This window comes from Ictidomys tridecemlineatus, chromosome 8 (assembly GCF_052094955.1).
Source record: "Ictidomys tridecemlineatus isolate mIctTri1 chromosome 8, mIctTri1.hap1, whole genome shotgun sequence".
Taxonomy (NCBI): Eukaryota; Metazoa; Chordata; class Mammalia; order Rodentia; family Sciuridae; genus Ictidomys; species Ictidomys tridecemlineatus.
This window is the reverse complement of record NC_135484.1, coordinates 8,948,378-8,970,022: the sequence shown is the minus strand read 5'-3', so window position 1 is coordinate 8,970,022 and position 21,645 is coordinate 8,948,378. Positions and strand designations below refer to the sequence as shown.

At 38.9% G+C, this 21,645-nt stretch overlaps 2 protein-coding genes across 9 annotated transcripts in view; one reads left to right on the top strand and one right to left on the bottom strand.

Moving 5' to 3' along the window:
• Serac1 (serine active site containing 1) overlaps positions 1-12,234 on the bottom strand; it is a 62,054-nt gene extending 49,820 nt beyond the window's left edge. For 5 of the 6 annotated variants that reach the window (XM_005321399.5, XM_040283486.2, XM_078018831.1 and 2 more), the window contains exons 1-2: positions 12,078-12,234; positions 700-791 (exon numbers count right to left, since the gene is read on the bottom strand). In XM_005321399.5, coding sequence (XP_005321456.1) covers positions 700-790 — 91 coding nt within the window. In that variant the 5' untranslated portion in view covers position 791; positions 12,078-12,234. Of the gene's footprint in view, positions 1-699; positions 792-11,584; positions 11,973-12,077 lie in introns of those variants that run through there. The other variant, XM_040283484.2, reaches the window with a different exon arrangement.
• Positions 12,235-12,243: 9 nt separating this feature from the next.
• Gtf2h5 (general transcription factor IIH subunit 5) lies at positions 12,244-21,359 on the top strand. Of its 3 annotated transcripts, none has more exons than XM_040283490.2 (3): positions 12,244-12,348; positions 13,151-13,285; positions 20,996-21,359. In XM_040283490.2, the coding sequence occupies exons 2-3, from the start codon at positions 13,251-13,253 to the stop codon at positions 21,174-21,176; spliced, it is 216 nt and encodes a 71-aa protein (XP_040139424.1). In that variant the 5' UTR covers positions 12,244-12,348; positions 13,151-13,250; the 3' UTR covers positions 21,177-21,359. The 3 variants fall into 3 exon arrangements, with proteins under 3 accessions (XP_040139424.1, XP_040139425.1, XP_005321458.1); XM_040283491.2 differs by having other exon boundaries at positions 12,296-12,463; XM_005321401.5 differs by having other exon boundaries at positions 12,296-12,596.
• Positions 21,360-21,645: the final 286 nt, after the last annotated feature.

Genomic DNA, 21,645 nt, shown 5'->3' with positions numbered 1-21,645 from the left:
AAGAAAAGAAAAAAGAAAGAAAAGAAAATAGTTCTCTGAGAAGATAAGTACTTTCTTTCCTTCTTTTAACAAATACTACTTAAACCTCTTGTAAATGCCAAGTGTAAGAGTAAACAACAGGATATAATGGTAAAAATAAATAAATAAATAAACAAACAAACAATAAGACATTGCCCTCAGAGTTTACAGTCTATGGGGGACATCAGTTGATTAACCAAGTTCTATATTGACTCTATCAAACCACAAGTGACAGATCTAGCCTGGGCTAGCATGCCAGGAAGCATGCCTGAGGGCCTGGTTATAGTGCGGGGGAGCAGATCAGGGCAGATCCCAAAGCCCATCAAGGCAAAGACAACATTTTCTTTGCTTACTACTGCATTCCCAGAACCAAGTACGGGCACCTGCACTTTGATTTGTGAGAGTTTAATAAATACTTGCTGCATGACAATGCACTGACACTTAATTTTAGAAGGATGGGCATGAAGTTGGCTGAAAAAAATAGGGAAGGAAAGAAAACTTCCAAGAAAAAGAATCAGTATCGCTCTGGGCCTACAAATTTGGGGTGAATCATTTGTATGAAAAGACAAAGGAATCTGACCCTTATCATAGATTAAATAAGCTTTGAGGCCCCCCTGGAAATTTAGCCACAATTCTATCATTGTTCCTGTATGAAAATGTTGTTGTTTGAACTGTACTTACGTATCTGTCTCCAGTATGTGAAACTTCTTGGTGGGGGAGTAGAGGTTCCTATTCTTCTCCAACAGATGACACAATAAGCAGCCAGAGACATTCTGTGCAGGTAGAAGAATGTAACAAATTTAATTTAGCATCTAATATGAACGTTTAACTAAAAGACCATATCACCATCAGAGTGGATTGTCCACAGTTAGATTTTTCTAGACCAAGAAAAAATTTTCTCCCCTAAAACTTACCCACAAACTTACTAGAATAAATTTTGCTAGTACTTTAGTGATTTTTTTCAAACTGTGTCCAATTGTGATTAATGATTAATAGGAAATAAGGAAAATTACAGAATATCAATTATCAATATAGGGGAGAACTGATATACGGAATTCACCCATTCACAAAAAAGTTCACCTTCTTTTAGATATTTTGTCATTTTTCTTCATAAAGGTCACTCAGGATTTGTTTCTTCATGAAAAAATTACAAATGTATAGAAATATAGAAAAATAAAGTAAAATGAATCCCACCACTCAGCTTTGATAATTATCAACATGTGGCTAATCTTGTTTAATATACACCTGCTCTAGCCAATAGGCTATCTGCATGATAAACACTTTCTATACTTATGTTAAGGTATAGTTAATAGCTGTTATGTATGGATCCAGACAGTTCACTGAAAAGCTCATCTCTTAAAGACTTGATTCCCCAATGCAGCAATGCCCAGAAGTGGGGCTTTTCGAAGTGACTGGATCATGAGAGTTATCACCTCATCAGTGAATTAATCCATTAGATGAATACTAGGAGGAGATGGAAACTGCAGGCAGGTGGGGCATGGTAGAGAATGTTATGGTTTGGATATGAGGTCTCATCCAAAAGCTCCTGTTAATGCGGGAATATCTGGAGATGAAATAATTTGATTGTGAGAGCTATAATCAAATCAGTCCAGCCTAGTTTGAACAGATTGGATGTAACTGCAGGCAGGTGGAGTGTGCCTGGAGGAGGAGGGTCACTGGAAGCATGCCCTGGAAGGGTGTGTCTTCTCTGTGGCCCCTTCCTCCCCACCTTCTGTCTGCTGACCCAATGATGAGCTGTTCCGATTTAGAGGTGAGGTATCCCCCAAAAGCTCACATGTGAGACACTGTGAGAGGGTTCAGAGAAAAAATGATTGGGCTGTGAATGCCTTAACCCAATTAGTGAGTTAATTACCCAACAGGATTAACTGAATGGTAACTAAAGGCAGGTGGGGTGTGGCTGGAGGAGGTGGGGTATTGGGGGTGTGGTTTTGGGATATATAATTGGATCTGGCAAGTGGACTCTCTTGATCATTATGTGAGTTGCGTTCCTCTGCCACACTCTTCTGCTGTGGTGTCCTGCCTCACCTGGAGCCCAAGGAATGGAGCTGGCTGTTTATGGACTAAGACTTCTGAAACCGTGAGCCCCCAAATAAGTTTTTCCTCCTCTACAATTGTTCTGGTTGGGTCTTTAAGTCACAGCAGCAAAAAAAAGCTGACTAAAACATGAGCTGAGCAGCTGTCCTCTGCTGGTCCTTTCCACCATGATGTGCTGCCTCACCTTGGGCCTAAAACAATGCAGTCAGCCATCTACACTGACCTCTGAAACCACGAGCTACAAATCAACTTTCTCTCCTCTAAGTTGTTCTGGTCAGGCATTTTAATGACAGTGATGCAGAGCTAACTAAAACACAGGACACAGGTCGCTGGGAGCATGGCCTTGGGTACTACATCTTGTCCAAGGCCCCTTCCCTGCTCTCATTCTCCCATGCCCCACTTCCTGTCTGTCATGAGCTGAACAGCCTTCTTCTTCCGCATCCTTCTGCCTTGATGTTCTGCCTCACTTCAACCAAAGCAATGAAGTTGGCTGATCATGGACGGAATACTCCGACCCTGAGACAAAATGAACTTTTCCTCCTTTATTTATATGTATATTTTTTGAGGGGGTGAATACCAGGGATTAAACTCAAGGGCACTCGACCACTGAGCGACATCCCCAGCCTTATTTTGTATATTAGAGCAGAGTCTGAGTTGCTCAGCGCCTCGCTTTTGCTGAGGCTAGTTTTGAACTTTCAATCCTCCTTTCTCAGCCTCCTGAGCCGCTGGGATTACAGGTGTGTGCCATCACTCCTTTATGTTTTTTTTATGTCAAAAGCTAATTAACACTCTAGCTACATGTTTGTACTGAGGACTTAAAATATGACTAGTCCAAATATATGGCAAGTATAACTAGGGAACTGAGATTATCCTATTTAATTTTAATTTATTTAAATAGCCACATATTGGGCTGGGGATGTGGCTCAAGCGGTAGCGCGCTCGCCTGGTATGCGTGCGGCCCGGGTTCGATCCTCAGCACCACATACAAACAAAGATGTTGTGTCCACGGAGAACTGAAAAATAAATATTAAAATTCTTTCTCTCTCTTAAAAAAATAAAAAAGCAATTCTTCTTCTTAAATAAATAAATAAATAGCCACATATGGCTAGTGATTCTAGAACAGTACAATCTTTACTCAACCCTTATTCACTTTCTGACACTACCACATTACATTATTTTGAAGAAAATACAAAATGTCTAATCATTTAATTTTGACTATCTTGTATGTGCCTTTCCTCAAGGGGGAGAAAGACCTATCAAATTGCCTCCAAAATAAATATAATTCCTTAGAACCAACAAACATCTCATTATCACATCAATTATTTCATAAACTTTGGTTTTGTTTTGCACTATTGAACTGTTACAATTAGGATCCAAACATAGTCTGTACATTACATTTGGTCTGAGTCTGCTGGATAACAAGAGAAAGATTCAGTATTCCCATTAACATAGTCAACATTTACCAAAGTCAAAACTGCCAGGCATGTGAACTCATACCAGACTAACCAGCCTCTAGCTGACCCTAAAAACTACACAGTTGTTTTAGCCACTAGGTCTTGGGATGGTGTATAAAAAGGTTGCTGTTAGATGTGGCTAGATTTTCTGTTGAAGTCCCTATTTCTAATAATTAGGGTTATCTATCCTTCTTGGTGGTTTGCTTGCTTATGTTTGTAATCTTTGATTAAGAGCTCATCTTCCATTCGAGCATCTACTGTGAGATTCCCATATGTTCTGGTCTATAGTGCAGTTTCAAATTTACCCCTGCCAGAGTAATACAGACATTACAAATGGATGCATTCCATTTGGATTCCCAGCACTATAAGGACACTGAGAATTTAACCCCACAATCACAAGAGGTGCACATTTAGATTTTAATTTCCATTCTTTCATGTTCCTGGTAAAAGCAAATGATCAGGCTATTTCTTTAGTCTAATGAGAGAAAATTTTCTAGTCTCTGCACCCTTGAAGATGTAGTCCCTTAGGGATAATCACTTTTAAGGTGAGCAGAGTTTAACTGGCACAAGCAGGTCTTGATCAGGTTCTGATGACTCAGTAACTTCTTGTCTTCCTCAGTGCTATGACTTCTGCTGAGTTTCCTTTTCTAATCCTTCTCAGTTTCCTCCTTCTGCTACACTTCACTTAGAATTTTCACTTTGTTGTGCACTATTGAACTATATAAAGGGGGGGTAGATGGTGCTGTCTGAAGTGAATACAACTTTTTTAATCTGAGCATGACCCAAGATTTAAGTCTTTCAATAATTCCTCATTATCTAAAGCAGTGTTTCTTAAATTGAATCCTGAGTTATTTATCAAGAATACCAGAAGTTATCTCTGTTTCAGGTGGAAACATGAGAAATCAATTTTTGTTCATATATTTTTCATCTTTAAGGTATGATTTAGGTAATATTTACTCTTTTAAATGTACAGATCCAAGAGTTTAGACAAACAGCCAAATCAAAATACAAAAAGTTCTATGAATTGAAACATTTTTGTGTTAATTCAGAATTGATATTCTTTCTTCCTTAAAAGGTTTTAAGTAGAATTTCCAAATTGTCTTAGAGATAGTCAAATATCTCCCACTCTGAAAATCATTAATTTGTCCCTATAGTTTTGCCTTTGCAAGAATGTCTCCTAATGGGATCATACAGCACACAGCCTGAACCTGGCTTCCTTCACTTTTTATAAAAATGCCCTTGAGTACAATTCACAATAGCTAAACTATGGAACCAACCTAGGTAACCTTCAACAGATGGACAGATACAGATATTGTGATATACACACACACACACACACACACACACACACACACACACACACACACTGGAATATCACTCACCCTTAAAGAAGAGTGAAATTATGGCATTTGCTGGTAAATGGATAGAACTGGAAAATATCATGCTAAGTGAAATAAGACATTCCCAAAGAACCAAAGGACAAATGTTTTCTCTGAGATGCAGATGCTAAGTCACAATAAGGCGGGGCTTTCACAAGAGGGGGCTAGGGAAGAATAGAGGTATTTTGGATTAGACAAAGGGGAATGAAGGACAGGGAGTAGGTAAGGGGTAGGAATGATAGTAGAATGAATCGGGCATTATTATCCTATATGCATATATGATTACACAACCTGTGTAACTCTACATTATATACAACCAAAAGAATGAGAAATTATACTCCATTTATGTATGATGTGTCAAAATGCATTCTATTGTCATGTATAACTAATTAGAATAAAAAATATTTCTAAATTTAAAAAAAAATTAATAATGCATTTGAGAATCATCCATAGTTTTGTATCTGTGGTATCATTCCATTGTATAGATTTACTAATTTGTTTATACATTCCCAGTTGAGGAACATTTGAGTTGCTTAGTTTTTCATGATTCTGAATAAAGCAGCTATAAACATTTATATACAGGTTTTATGAATAAACATAGTATACATTTCATATTGTTGGATTTGACTTGCTAGTATTTTGTTAAGGATGTTTGTGTCTTAGTTCATCTGAGATATTAATCTCTAATTTTCTTGTTATGTCTCTGTCTTATTTCCACATCAAAGTAGCACTGGTCTTATAAGTTCGTAAATGTTCCATCTTCTATATGCTTAAAGTTAATGCAGAATTACTTATTCTTTCTCCCTTAAAAAGTCTTACAGTATTTCCATATTGTCTTAGGGTCTAGAGTGATGTCCTTTCTTTCATTCCTGACTTTGGCAGTCTGGATCTTCTTTTTCTTACCTTTGCCAATTCAGCTAACAGTTTACTTCATTGGTACTTACATTCCTTCCTTTTTTTGAAATATCTCACTATCTTGCCCAGGATAGTCTCAAACCCCTGGGTTCAAGTGATCCTCCCAAGTGCTTAGGGGCATATGCCACCAAGCCCAGCTTCCACTGATATTATCAAAGAAAAAGCTTTCAGTTTCACTGAAACTGTTTTCTATTATCAATTTCACTGAATAGTGCTTTTACCTTTTTCTCTGCCTTCTGCTTGCTCTGATTTCAAATGGCTCTTAGTTGCTTAAAATCTAAGTTCAAATCACTGATCTGTAATTTCTTATTTTCTAATTTAAGTATTTATACTAAAAATGTCCCTCTACATACTGCTCTCATTGTATCCTCAAATTTTAATACACCATGTGGTTATCTTCTTTTAGTCAATTAAAAATATTTTCCAGGGCTAGGGTTGTGGTTCAATGGTAAAGTACTTGCCTAGCATGTGTGAGGCACTACATTTGATTCTCAGCACCACATGTAAATAAATAAATAAAATAAAAATAAAAGTTCCTCAACTAAAAAATATTTTTTAAAAAAATTTTCTAATTTCATTGACTTCTTCTTTAACCCATGGGATATTCAGAGGTATGTTATTTAATTCCCCAATATTTGGGATTTTCCTAGATCTCTGATTTCAAATGTTAATTTCATTTTGGCTGGAGAACAGGTTTTGTATAAGTTTAACTCACAAATCTTGTTAAGGTTTGTTTTATGGCACAAAATGTGGTCTATCTTGATGGATGTTCCATATGCACTCGAAAAGAACATATAGTCTACTACTGTTGGATACTCTTCTACAAAAGTCTATTAGGTTGAGTTGATGGGTAGTGTTTTTCAAGTATTCACTTCCTTTCTACTTTTCTGCCAACTTGTTCTCTTGAATAAGAGTGTGAAAGCAGGGGTCACTTAGATCATGAAAGTACCTTCTAGCTGGGAAGTCTAGAACTTTCTCTGAGTTACATGAAGTTGTTGGAAGATTAATCTTAAGAAATCAATCAATCAAAATTTTAATTGCTTTTAGAAAAATTAACAAGATGAAAATTAGATGAAGAAGAGCCAAACCAGAGATGGGAAAAATCAATATGGAGGTCTTTAACAATAATCAAGGAGTAAAATGTACTTGAAGTAAGACAGTGGCTCTGAGAATGATCAAGAAGAAACAGAATTATGACATATTAAGAAAATCACCAAATCTGATAAATCATTTGAATGAGGAATGGTGGGAAATGAAGAAGAGGAAGGAGACAAACATGGTTCTGTTTCTGGCCTGGATTACTAAGTATACAGGATAATATTAACCAAAATAGGGAAATGCTAGAAATGATTTTGGCAGAAAGGATTCCAGTTTCAACATGCTGAGATTAAGGTTCTTGTGAAATAGTGGGGAAAATGTCCAATAAGCAGTGTAAGCTCAGCAGAGGACTAATCTATAGATATAAATGTAGGAGACATCAGCATACATTACTAATTGAAGCCAGGGGTTTGGATAAAGTTATTAAGAATAGTGGAGAGCTCTGAGTGGTAGCACACATCTGCAGCTTCTCAGGAGGCTTAGGCCAGATGATTGCTTAAATAAACACTAGTGTATAAAACAGTGTTACTCAAAATGTCCAAAGGACTATCTGCAGAGGTACTTAATAAAATGCAGGTTCCTACTCCAGATCTGATTTTTCTGTTCCAAGTTCCATGAAACTAAAACCACGGTTTTAACAGGGCTGCTTCCACTTACTGAAAGCTCTGGGGGAGAATCCACTACCAGACTCGTTCAGATTTCAGTTCCCTAGTGATTGGCAGAACTCTGTTCATTCAGCTTTAACAAGGAGGTTCTTATTAACGTGCTGGTTGTTATCTGGGGGCCACTCTTAGCTCCCAAAGCCCTCTGACTGGTCTTTGCAGGTAGCCCCCTACATCTCAGAATTGACAACAGTTTGTCCTTCTTATATTGCCACACCTGTCTCTTCTGCTTTCTTCTTTAACTTTCAGGGACTATGTAATTACACCAGACTACTCCAGATCATATAAAGTAATCTCCCAATTTAAGGTCTGTAACCTTCATTCCATCTGGAAAGTCCTTTTTGCCATATAACATTATGTAACCAGGGGATTCCAGGGATTAAGGCATGGACACTTTTTTTTTTTTTTTGATACTCGGGGTTGAATTTAGGGACACTCAACCACTCATCCCCAGCCCTGTTTTGTATTTTATTTACAGCCAGGGTTATCTCTGAGTTACTCAGCACCTTGCTGTTGCTGAGGCTGGTTTTGTACTTGTGATCCTGTTGCCTCAGCCTCCCAAGCCGCTGGGATTATAGGAGTGTGCCACCATGCCTGGTGCATGGACATCTTTGAGGGGGTCAGTATTCTGCCTACCATAAGCTGCTATGAGTATTCTGATACAAGTCTTTTTTTTTGCAGACATGTGTATTCACATCTCTTGGGTAAATATCCAGGAGTGGAATTGCTGGGGAAGGGAAGTTATATGTTTAACTCTGTAAGATACTGACAGTTTTTTCCAACATGACTGTACCATTTTACATTGCAACCAACAAAGCAGGAGTATTAGGGTTCCAATCGTTCCACATCCTTGACAATGCTGTCAGCCTGTTTGATTTTAGCCTTTTCTGTGTGTGCATTATAGTATTTTTTCATAATTTTGGTTTGAAATTCCCCCCAAACTATGTTGAGCACTTTTTCATATTTGCTAGCCATTTACATATTTTTTGTGAACTGTCTGTTCAAGTGTTTGCTCATTTAAAAAAATTTTAAGGATGAATTATCAGTATTATATACATTCTAGAAACAAATCCTTAATCAAATATACATATGTGTGTATATGTATACACACACACATATACATATACATTACAACTAACTCCTCCAACTGTGATTTGTTTATTCCTTTCTTTTTTTTAAACTTTATTTTTTTAGTTGTAGTTGGACACAATACCTTTATTTTATTTATTTACTTTTTATGTGGTGCTGAGGATTGAGCCCAGCGCCTCGCACATGCTAGGCAAGTGTTCTACTGCTGAGCCATAACCCCAACCCCAATACCTTTATTTTTTATTTCTTTATTTTTATGTGGTGCTAGGGATCAAACCCAGCACTCTACCAGTGAGTCACAACCCCAGCCCTCATTTTTGTAAAGATACCTTTTGATGAAAAGGAGTTTTAATATTAACAGTCTCACCAATTGTTTTATGATTATTGCCCTCTGTGTCTTGAGAAATTGTTGCCCACTTCATGTCACAGTCTAATTTTATTAAAAAATTGTTTTAGCTTTTACATTTAGTATAGTCTATAGCCCATCTCAAGTTAATTTTTTTTTGTATTGAATAAGCAGGAGTTGAGGTTGAATTATTTTTATATGGCTATTTGAAAGTGCCAATAAAATTTGCTTAGACAATTTTTTCACCATTGAAGTGATTTTGTACCTTGCTCAAAAATCAGTTGATCATATATTGTATACCTATTTCTGGATTTTTTATTATATCCCACTGATCTAGCTGTCTGTCCTTAAATACCAGTCTTGATTATTATATTTTTACAGTAAGGATTGAGCTAAGTAATGTAAGTTTTCCATCTTTGTTATTCCTGTTCAAGATGGACTATTCAAGGTCCTTGGCACTGCCACATAATTTTAGAGTCAGTTTTGTCAATTTCTATTTTAAAAATCTTTTAGGATTAAAACTATAGCTACATTAAACCTGAAACAATTATTTTAAGTAGAGAACAAAGCAGTAATTCTGAAGAGATTAAGAACAACTAAAAAGGGAGATACTATGAGAACAAAATGAAACAAATATTCAAAAATTCCATTAAATTTAACCACAGCAAGGTCACTGGAGCCTTCACAAAGATAGCTTCATTGCCCTAGTTGGAGTGAAAATGGAATGAAATTAAACATTATTTCAGCCCTCCATTCTTACTTATAAAACCTTGTTTTATTAGTAAATTGTTGTCTGGGGTTGTGGCTCAGTGATTTTTTTTTTTTTTAAATGTGGTGCTGAGGATCGAACCCAGGGCCTCACATGCGCTAGACAAGTGCTCTACCGATGAGCCACAATCCCAGCCCTAAAGGTGCTTTTTTTTATAACTTAAGAAATCCTTCCTGGCAGATGAAAATGTTCTAAAGGCAAACAGTAGGGCTAGCTACATAAAAACATCACTGAGGGCTGGGGCTGTAGCTCAGTGGCAAAACACTTACCTAGCATGTGTGAGGCACTGCGTTCAAGCCTCAGCACCACATTAAAAAATAAATAAAGGCATGCCATCCATCTACAACTTGTTTTTAAATCACTGAACCACACATCTAAAAATGGTAAATCTTATATGTAGTACCACAACAAAGCAAACAAAAAAATCTTTCCCAGAGACAACCTAGTCTCATTTTTTTCTAAATATCTTAAAAATGTGTATTTCAGATTGTTCTTTAATACATCTAGAAATTACTGTTGTAAATGGTATGAAGCAAGAACTCTGTCTTTATTCCAAATGGATTTAATGTATCTTTGCATCATTTATTGAACAGTTTTCCCCTTACTTTGTGATATAACAGTGTACTAAGCTCCCATATGTATATGGGTGTGTTTATAGATGCTGTATCTTGTTCCATGAATCTCCTTTACCCCAAACCAACATCATACTGTCTTAATTATTACAAGTTTATATTAAGCTTTGATATCTAGTAGAGAGGGACCATATTTAATTTTCTTCTTTGAAATTGACTTAGCTATTCTTGGTACTTTGACTTTCCACATAAATTATAGGTTTAGAATGTCAAATTCCATGAAAACTATAGTGATTTTCACTGGCACTGCACAGAATGTATAGAATTGGAGAAACCTATTATCTTTTTGGCATTGAGTGTTCCCATCCATGAATATTGTACATCTATCTGTTCAGCTACTTGGTGTACTTTTATGTGTTTCAATTAAGCATTACAATTTTCTACCTAAAGGACCAGACAGCTTTAATTGATCTATTTCTAGACACTTGCAGTTTTGAATGCCATTGTGAATGGTACCTCTTCATCATTAAAATTTCTGGTGAATTGTTGCTAATATATATTATTTTTTTGTTTTTGTTTTACTCAGAAATATTAACTGAAGGCTATTTCTTTTAACCAATGTAGCCCTTTCAGTCACTATCACATCACCATCTGGTATCTTCTTGTTACCTGGTGTGTCTCTGTGCCCCCACTAAAATTAGTTACTTGTTTACCATTGCACCCAGAGTGTCTAGAATAGTGCCTGGTATATTCCAGGTACAAAGATTGTTTTTGAGTAAATATGGATGCAGGTTTTAAATCTGAATGCTTGGAAGAAAAGCAGGTTTTGAAGAATGAAAGAGAATGATGAAAATGGTTTCAATTTGAAAGGTGGCGTTCAGATTACACACAAGTCATTAAAGTGCAGGCATCCGTCCAGCACCTGGAGCTCAAGTTCAAGGTAAAGGAACTCACGAAATGGAGGGCTGATTCTTAAGGAGGGAAGATCGGCAGGGAAAAAACAAAAGCAAGGAAAAGAGGCTTGGGAAAAACTAAACGAGGCAAATTTTAAAAGGAGCTGAAGGACATAGGAACCAATGGAAAGGAAAGATTTGAGATAAGGGAAGAGGGAAATAAGTAGGAAAGCAAGGGTCCATAAGAGATCACAAGAACACACGAAGCAAAAAGCTACACAAGCTTAATTGTAGAAGTACAACAAAACCCAATGCACAGAAAGCAAGAACCTACCGCAACTTGGAAAAATGGAGAGCTCCATTAAGACCACATCAGAATTTCAGAAAGGAACTAACTTTAGAACCTTCTGTGGTCTTTCGCTTTAAAATGACCGTTACAGGTTTTCGAGACTAAATCGGTATCCAGTCTCCCCAGTCTCCAGGGCCAGGGAGCTAGAAGCTGGGATCCGGCAGGTTCAGGAGTGTCCGATGGGCTGCTTCCTTCTGGTCATCATCTTGTCAACAGAACCTGGATGGTGCACCAGGAGACACGCTGCCCCTGGCCTCGGGAGCAACCAGAGAAGCGCCACAGCGAACCAGAAAAAGCAAGCCAGCTTCAGAGGACCAGAGAGAGACCCTCACGCCCGCGGCGGATCCGCAGGTCGCGCCGGGGCCGCGCGCCCTCACGGGGGCGCCCCGGCCGTGCCGGGCTACCGCTCCCCACTCCCATACGTGCCTGGCTTCACCGACGCCCCCGCCCGACCCACGAGCCCGCCACTTCTTCCTACCTGCCAGCACGCGGACTCGGCCTGCCGCCAACCGCTCCCTCGGAACCCGCCAGCGGGAGCTACCACCCTTCTCAGCGGCTGCCAGCCGGAGATCCCCCCTCAGGTGGCAGCCGGCACGTGACCCCGCCCCTGCATGCCCCGCCCATTGGCCTAGCTCGCCCCGCCTCTCGCCGGCGCGCTCCGCCCACAAGAGCGTGCTTGGCGCGATGACGTAGACGCGCCGGAGCACGGTGTGGGCGACGCCGAGGCTCCGCTGGGTCTGTGGGCGGAGGTGCGTGGCGATCCTCTGAGCTGCAGGGGAGAGTGCTGTGCGTGGAAGACCGCGGGGTTCGGAATAAAGAGCGGAGACGAAGGAGAGGCCCGGCACCTGTCGTCCGGGCGCTGGGGTTAGGGCGCTGTCGCGCATTTCCTCGAGCCCTTCGTGACGTGCCGGGCAGCTGTCCCGCGCTGTCTCCTCGTGGATTCCTTCTGGGGTGTCGCCCTGCGCCCAGGCGTTCGGGCCGGAGGGTTAATTTGGGGGTACGCTGGGCAGTTTCCTTCGAGCGCAGATCATGGAGAGACTGGGTGGTTTAGCAAAGGAGCCCACGATCTGGAGCCCTGGCTTTACTGTTTCTTTGAAGCGGGGCCGGGAACTAACCTAATCTCATTTGACCTCATCTTTAAAATGAGATTGTTGAATCACTACGTAAATTTTTTTTCTCCTCCTTCCAGTACTGGGGACTGAACCCAATTGGTGCATGTGAGGCAAGCGCTCTGCCACTCAGCTGCATCCCTAGCCCGAATCACTGTGTGAATTTTAAGGGCCCTTTCATCTCTACCGTTGTGAAACTCCTCTGGGAGTTGACTTTTTATCCTTCTCCGGAATGAGAAAGGTTTACGTAATGGACCTGTTTTACACCTGGGATGGGCATGCCTAAGGGGAGTTTCGTTAATTGGCTGCTGATAGAAGTTGTTTGCTAATAGTATTTGTGCATTTCAGGTATACAATTTTAGTTTTGTTAAATGGTCAGAATGTCGGTGTGTTTTAATGTTAGCACAATTTGATGGACGCTTCATATTTTGTCTTATTTCAGACGCAGATCCCCAAAGTATACTCAAGTTGATGCTTCTGAATTTCGTGTTTCTTTCTATTGGGATTATTGAGGTCATCTGCACCTTCTGACTGGAAAAAAGATGGTCAACGTCTTGAAAGGAGTGCTTATAGAATGGTTAGTAGTTTTGATGAGTTTTAAATTTACATATAAAAGCTTGATTTACATATATCATTTTCTAAAATTCTGTCTGTGTAAAATCTGGATGAAATCAAATAAGCTTTTTCTACTTCAGTTTTCTTATTTAACAAGTGAGATTTTGTTGGCTAAGTTACTTCCAGATGCCAAATTTCAGTGTATGTTAAATTGATGTAATTGGCACGATTTCCAACGATTTTTGATCTGAAGTAGCATATTTGTTAGATTAGGCCTTATACAGTAATAGTTAGTGCCATATCCTCAAACCATCAGGAGTTGACTAGAATTTTAGGATTTGCACGATCCCATTACCAACTGGTTTTTAAAAAGGGAAAAAAAATCAGGTTTCTTGAACTCCTTTGCACACTAAAATGATGATTGACAGAGTTGAATTACTCAAAGCAGTCTAAAGTCTATGGCTTCAATACCATGCAGTCTTAAAACCTTAATTGGTCTTCCCTTGGTTGTTTGCACTATCAGTAATTCTTTCAGGGCTGGGGATATGGCTCAAGTGGTAGCGCACTCGCCTGGCATGCGTGCGACCTGGGTTCGATCCTCAGCACCACATACAACAAAGATGTTGTGTCCGCCGAGAACCAAAAAAAATAAATATTAAAGTAAATTCTCTCTCTCTCTCTCTCTCTCTCTCTCTCTCTCTCTCTCTCTCTCTCTCTCGCTCTCTCTCTCTCCCTCCCTCCCCCCTCTCTCCCCCCTCTCCCCCCTCTCTCCCCTCTCTCCCCTCTCTTCTCTCTCTCTCCCCTCTCTCTCTCCCCTCTCTTTAAAAAAAAAATAATGATAATAATTCTTTCATCTGGAAATCCTGAACATACTTGTCCAAAAATATTACCGTCTGTCTTGTTATGGCCCTAATATGAGCCATTGATGTATGATCATACTGTTTGTTTACTGTGATGGTAAGGCTCAGGAGAAGCAAGGCCAAACCCTAGGGTGCCAACATTTAAAGCGGCACTACCCAATAGAAATATAATTTAAGCCTACATATATAGGCTTAAATTTTGTAGGAGCCACATTAAAAAGTAAAATGAAACAAATGAAATTATTTTTTTATCCAACATATCCAAAGTCGTATTTTTTCAGCATGTGCTCCCCTCCACAAAAAAAAAAAAAAAAAAAAAAAATTAAGTCCATTGTCCATTTTACAGCCTATTCACAGACTAACCATAAACAGATTAACAGGAAGGAGAGTTGGCTATGGTGATGAGATGTAGAATGAGGTAAACACAGAATACAAGCCATGAGTTGGGTGTGTTTTGTTTTCTGGGATTGAACTCGGAGCATCTAATACTAGGCCACGTCCCCAGCCTTTTTTCTTTTTTATTTTGAGGGTCTCACTAAGTTCCTTAGGGCCTCATTATATTGATGACGCTGGCCTCAAACCTTTGATCCTCCTGCCACAGCCTCAGTCAGTGGGATTACAGGTGTGTGCTACCACATCTGGCAAAGTGGTGGTTTTTGATGCAAGCTCTTTGATGGTGTGGTGTGATAGATGGCCAGTGTTCCAATATTCTCAGCAAGTAACTTACAAGACCCCAGTAGATGCCTGAAACTACAGATAGTACCTAATCACAAATTTAATGCCTTCTCCCTCTTAAATAGGCTTTTATCACACTCTGTGGCCATAACTGTAGTGGGTTGAGGTACAAAAGCAAAACATTTCTTTTTCATCAATTCACTATAGAAGATTCATTCTTATTGTGAATCTTAGAAACTTCAAACTTTTTTTTTTTTTAATCCTTATTAAGTCAAAAAGTTTCACCTTTTCATGTAAAGGAAATGAGCTGGATCCATGGGAAAGTAACTGGTTAGAGCTGATATGGTGATGTTCCCCTGTAGTCTCAGCTACTCTAGGGAGGCTGAGGCAGGAGGATCACAACAAGTTTGAGACCAAGCTTGGCAATTTAGGAAGACCCTATCTCAAAAAGAACTGGAAATGTAGCTCAGTGGTAGAATGCCTGTTGGTTGAATCCCTGGTAGAGAAGGAGGAAGGAGGAGAAAATTGATTAACAGATTACTATTTTTTTATAAGGAGCATGAGTGACTACATTTTGATTTTTAGCCTACTAAGTACAGGAGCTAAGTCCAAAACAATGATCTCCTGTATTTTTTACTTAACAGACTACATTAAGCAAATAAATCAGATTATTGTGGCCATTTAGAACTTGTTTCAGTGTATAGAAAAAAATCAAGGCATTAGGTTATAAAATTCTTTCCTCCCAAGGATTATTAGGTACCAGAAATTTAAGGCCAGGGGCCTGGGGGTGTAGCTTAATGATAAAGCTGGAACTTAACATTTAAGTGTGAGGCCCTGAGTTCAACCCTCAGTACAAAAAAAAAGTTTATGAATTTGCATTTTTATGTCAAAACAAGGTTAGTGAAAACATCTCTCGAGATCCACCATCAACTGCCAGGCTCATATTCAGCATTTTCCCAAATCTAGCCAACCACAGCAGTTACTGAAAAAGTAGCATATGCCCAACAAAACATTTGTGTCCCATTCCAGGTACTAGAGCAGACCTTGTGTGCACTTATACAGTTTGTTCAGCAGCAAAGATTTATTGCACATGTACAAATTCCAACTAGTTTACAGCATAATTGCTGAAAAGAATCTGGAGGAATATGTATTATTAATCCAACCTGATCTGAACCTATATTTTATCTGAGAAGCAAGTAGGAAGACCTAAGGCAAAACCAGTCTTATTTTCTTACACTATTTATAAGTCTTTTTTGGTACCTGGGACTGAACTCGGGGGCGCTCGGCCACTGAGCCACATCCCCAGGCCTGTGTTTTGTATTTTATTTAGAGACAGGGTCTCACTGAGTTGCCTAGGACCTCGATGTTGCTGAGGCTGACTTTGAACTCTCAGTCCTCCTGCTTCAACCTTTCAAGCTACTGGAGCCTTTGCTTCTTAATAAAGCCATGTTTATTGAAGTTTCCCAGGCATCTAAAAGAGTGGTAGATAGATAAATAGGAGATGCTTAGTAAATATTTGTTTACTGGTTGAATTTTGTTAATAGAATTGAATCACAGTTTGTGATCTCAGCCTAAATTCCAGGTTGTTTAATGTTTCTTTAGAGCCTCTATCTCTACAGTGAGAATCAGAGTGGATAAAGTATTAAGTAGAACTTCCAGGAAGCCATTGTTTTGAGGTTAGGTCCTGTACTAGATGCCAGCAGATCAGGATAAAAAAATCAAAATGGAGTCATTTAGGACTAGGATGAGTCCGTCACTCTACCTAGAACCGTGGGTCTTTGTAATGGTAAAACCTATAAGTCATGCTGGGAAATTAGAAGTTGTGACTCTGGTTAACTTAATATCGCCCCTGATGTCCCTTTCTCTTATGGCTTGGACCAAATATTTATTGAATACATACATTATGCTAGACCTTAATCTCCAACTCCATATATCTGTTCAGACAAAACCCAGACTTTGAAAACATTTGAGCCAGACATGATGAGACACACCTGTAATCCCAGCTACTTGGGAGACTGAGGCAGGAGGATTAAAAGTTTGAGGCCAACCTGGCCAATTAAGCGAGACCCTATCTCCAAATTTATTTAGTTTTGGTAGTGCAGAATGACCCCAGATACAATTTACCACTGAACTATACCCCCAGCCCTTTTTGTTTTTTATTTTGAGACATGGTCTTGCTAAATTGCTGAGGCTGTCCTTGAGCTTGTGATCCTCTTATCTCAGCCTCCCAAGCTGTTGAGATTATAGCGTGCAGTGCATTAGGCTTCAAAAAAAAAAAAAAATTTTTTTTAAAGAGGGGGTGGGAGAGAGAGAGAGAATTTATTTATTTATTTATTTTAGTTCTCAGCGGACACAACATCTTTGTATGTGGTGCTGAGGATCGAACCCGGGCTGCACACATGCCAGGCGAGCGCGCTACCGCTTGAGCCACATCCCCAGCCCAGGCTTCAAAATTTTAAAAATATAAAATTTCCAGTACTGGAAAGAAAAGAGAAAAAGGAAAAAACATAAGAGGGGAATAAACTTAATTGAACAAATCCATTTCATATTCAGTAATTTTTTAAAAATTTTTTTGTAGTTGTAAATGGACAGCATACCTTTATTTTATTTATTTTTTTGTGGTGCTGAGGATCGAGTCCAGTGCCTCACACCTGCTAGGCAAGTGATCTTTCACTGAGCTACAGTCCCAGCCCCTTCAGTAACATTTTCTAAAACGTGCTATTTATGAAAAAATGCTTTTAAAATTTTTAAATAATATACTGGTTGCCTAATTATCATCAGAGGGATAATTTACCATTGATTAAGTCAAGATTATTATTTTATTGGGTGGACAGTACTAACAACTTTGACCAGTTAAGTTTGTAGAGTTGGTAGTCTCGGTAGACACATGGTAAATTTGTTTTTTTCCCCAGAAACATTTATAGAAGCTATATACTAAGGTTGTTTGAGAAGGAAAATATCTGCCCTTTGCAAAAACATTTTTTTCTGTTCAATATCCCTGATTCCAGGACATTGGCCAAGTATTTATATGAACTCAGTTTGGGGTTTTGTTTTGTTTTGTTTCGTTTCTCCATGCCAGTAGGATTCTCCCACATTCCATGAAAAATTAGAATATCCCTTTATTAAGACAAGACTATTTTAAGGCCTCACGTTTCATATTGAAACACCCCCTAAACATTGAATATCTTTAAACAAAAAATAATAGTAAAAGAGTCTTTCAAATCATTACAGTTATCCACAATTTCAGTATATGCTTGAAAATCAACTTGAATTCTTTCTACTCTTTTTTTTTTTTTTTTGGTTGGGGATGGGTACCAGGGATTGAATTCAGGGGCACTTGACCACTGAGCCATATCCCCAGCCCTATTTTGTATTTTATTTAGAAACAGGGTCTTGCTATGTTGCTTCGGTACTCAGCCTCCTCAGCTGCAGGGATTATAGGTGTGTGCCACCACACCCAGCTAAACTCTTGATTTTGTTCCAGTCATGCTGGGAAGTTAGAAAAGGTAATTGATTTGAAGATTATAAAGTATATTCTAGGACAGCTGAGTGTGTGATTTTTTTATAGGATATTTTGAGGTTCTTAACAGAGCCTGAAACTATCTTAACAGTCAAGGACCAAAAGGCCCTGGAGGGTAAAGTGGGCACCAGGGTCACCACTTGAGTCCTCTCTTTTCTTTGTTGCAGGAAAGGAAGGGTGTAGCTTTGTGGTTGAACTCTAAAACTGAGGGATCTTGTCTTCCCTCCCCCCTCCCCTATGTCTACTCCTAAATTGCTCTTTACTCTTTGCTCTAGCCCCACCCCCACCCTCTTCTCCATATATAGGCAAGAAAACAGGGAAATGCTGGTATTTTTTGTTTTGTTTTTAAGAATCTGAGTAAGAAAACTATAGTTTTAAGGAAGCGGAAACTGGTTTCCCTCCTCATTTTCTTTCTGTAATATCATCTGGATGTACCCTGTTAAACTGGCTGTCAGCCCCAGGTTCCTTCTAGAATTGCTTTTTAAGCTCTTTTTAATTTTCTTTTTCTCTTATTGCTCTTTGTCAGTGATTAATTTGTTTGCCTCAATGAAATTTTTCAATGTGTAGTGTGTTACTGCTTTACAGATTTATTTTTATTCTGTAATTGCCAAAATTAGGGAAAGACTGAAGATGGGAAATTTAACATTTTCTGTATCTGCTTAAATCTGACCATTGTATATCTCTTTGTACAAAGACCCCATTTTCTCTCTCATCCATCACCAGCTCTTTCTACCTTGAGATATTCATTCTCATTCTGCCCTTTATGCCTACTTTTCCTGTTGGCCAGTCACCCAGAAAGCTGCAGACTCCAGGCCGTCCCTCATCCCTTGGAATCTTGATGTCTTACAGCTCTCTCTGCCCATTTTTTTTAAATTACTTCTTCTGCTACCCTCCCCCAATCCTTTTTACATTGCCTTCTGGGATATACAGCAGAATCCCCTATATATATTTTTTTATATAGATCTTTTTTTCCATTTCTATTTATTTATTTATTTATTTATTTATTTGGTTGGGGATGGGTACCAGGGATTTTTCCATTTTTTATTTCATTTTTTTTTTTTTTTTTGGTTGGGGATGGGTACCAAATCCAGGGCCTCACACATGCCAGGCAAGTGCTTTACCAGTGAGCCACAACTCTGGCCCAGAATTCCCTATATCTTGAGCCTCTTCTGAACATTCTCTTTTCCTGTAACAAAACCTTGCTTTCTCTTTAGGTCCTGTTTGATCCCAGCATTACCAGGTTTCTCCTCCTCTACCAAGTGGTCACTTTTATCCTCCAATATATCTTGTGCCATTTGGCCAAAAAATGGTTTGGTACCTACCTTACTCCTCATTACCACTTCCAGAAATTCTTCCATCTTTTTCTATAGAAACACCCATGAATCTCAGGTTCTCAGACTATGCCAGTCATCAGCCATTCTCTTTATAATTACCCACAAACACCCAAATCTTTTCTGAAGATTTTTTTTTCAATAGCTCTCCTGTCTAATCTTTAGTGCTTTCAGTATCTATGTAGACTGTCCTTTTGATACCCCACACTCAATTTCCTGAGCTCCAATGAGCTTGTCCTCTGCCATGCTATAGCCACTCATTCACAGTCATGCCCAGACCTGTCCTCTTCAATGTTGCAGTCTCAGAATCTCGTTTTCTGGCATCTGACTCTGATCACCACACCTCTTTCCACTTGGCTTCCTCAATACCTTTTCTCTATGTTCTTCAGCTCCACTGGCCCTGCAGCCTATTGCTCCTCCTACCTTTTCAGATGCCTACATCTCTTTCCAGCTCCCACTTTTTTTTTTTTTTTGGTAAGGGATTGAACCCAGGGGCACTTAACCACTGAGCCACATCCCAGCACTTTTTTATTTCAAGATAGAACCTCACTAAGCTGCTGAGGCTGGTTTTAAGCTTACTATTCTCCTGCCTCAACCTCCCAAGCCGTTGGAATTACAGGCATGCACCACTAAGCCTGGTGCTCCCATTTTTTTCTGCTTATTGTCGTGGGCTTTCTCAGCACACCTATTTCTATTCACTTCTAATTGTTCTCAAAGTGGTTTTATTATTAGGATTTCCTTCAGATTCTGAATTTTCTGAAAGGAAAAAACTCTAGTACCTATTGCAAGCTGAATATTGTCTTGGCATTTATCTCCTTTAATTTCCATAACAGTTCTGTTACATGTATTCCCATATGGTTGGAAACATAGGCTCTGAAAGGTTTAGTACATATCAGGGTCGAAGAGGTAAGTGTTGAAGTTGGACTTGAATCCTGATCTAACTTTCTATATACCCTGACTTATCAAAATTACTAACATTTCAGAAGTTAATTTGTCGTAGGAAAGAACTGAACAACTATTGGCTCTTAAATGTAATCATCATGGATAAGTAAGGAAATTCATTTTTTTTTAATCAGTTAAGGAAACTGACTCTAGGTCCTATTAACTACAAAGCTTTGAATATTCTTTTTTTCCCCCTTGAAAGTGAAAAATTCATCAGTGACCTCTTTCTCTTAAACGTGCACTAACAGGTCTAGAACAAAGTTATCTGTAAATAATTCATACTGAGGCAGAAATAAAATGAATTGCATAATCAGAACTTTAATCATCCTAAAAATTCTATTTGCTCAAGTCTTTGTGTGTGGTTTGACTCAAAATGTCTTCTAATTATATGTTCCTCTGTCCAGCGATCCTGCCATGAAGCAGTTTCTACTGTACTTGGATGAGTCCAATGCCCTGGGGAAGAAGTTCATCATTCAAGATATCGATGACACTCATGTCTTCGTAATAGCAGAGTTGGTTAATGTCCTCCAGGAGCGAGTAGGTGAATTAATGGACCAAAATGCTTTTTCTCTTACCCAGAAATAAAATATTAGATATTGATTGTTTAGGAATTGTAAGCAACAAATAGGAAAGACTGTCCCCATTCGGTGGCTTATGTGGCTGAGGAGCATGCTGTGGGAAAGACTATAATCATTTGTTAAGACAAAAACCCAGAACTGATTTTTGTTGTACTTCAGAATTAAAAGTAAAAAAACTAACAATTGACAATTGGCTGTAATTTGGCTTTTATTATCCTTTAACAAAATAAAAACAAATGTTTTTCCTATCTTTTTAATACCAATTTAATACATTAAGAATAATGGTTGCTGGGGCAGGGATTGTGGCCCAGCAGTAGAGCACTCGCCTAGCACGTGTGAGGCGGTGGGTTCGATCCTCAACACCACATAAAAATAAATAAATAAAATAAAGGTATAAAGAAAAAAAATAATGGTTGCTGAGTGTAGTAGTATGTGCCTGAAATCCTAGCTACTCTGGAGGCTGAGGCAAAAGGATT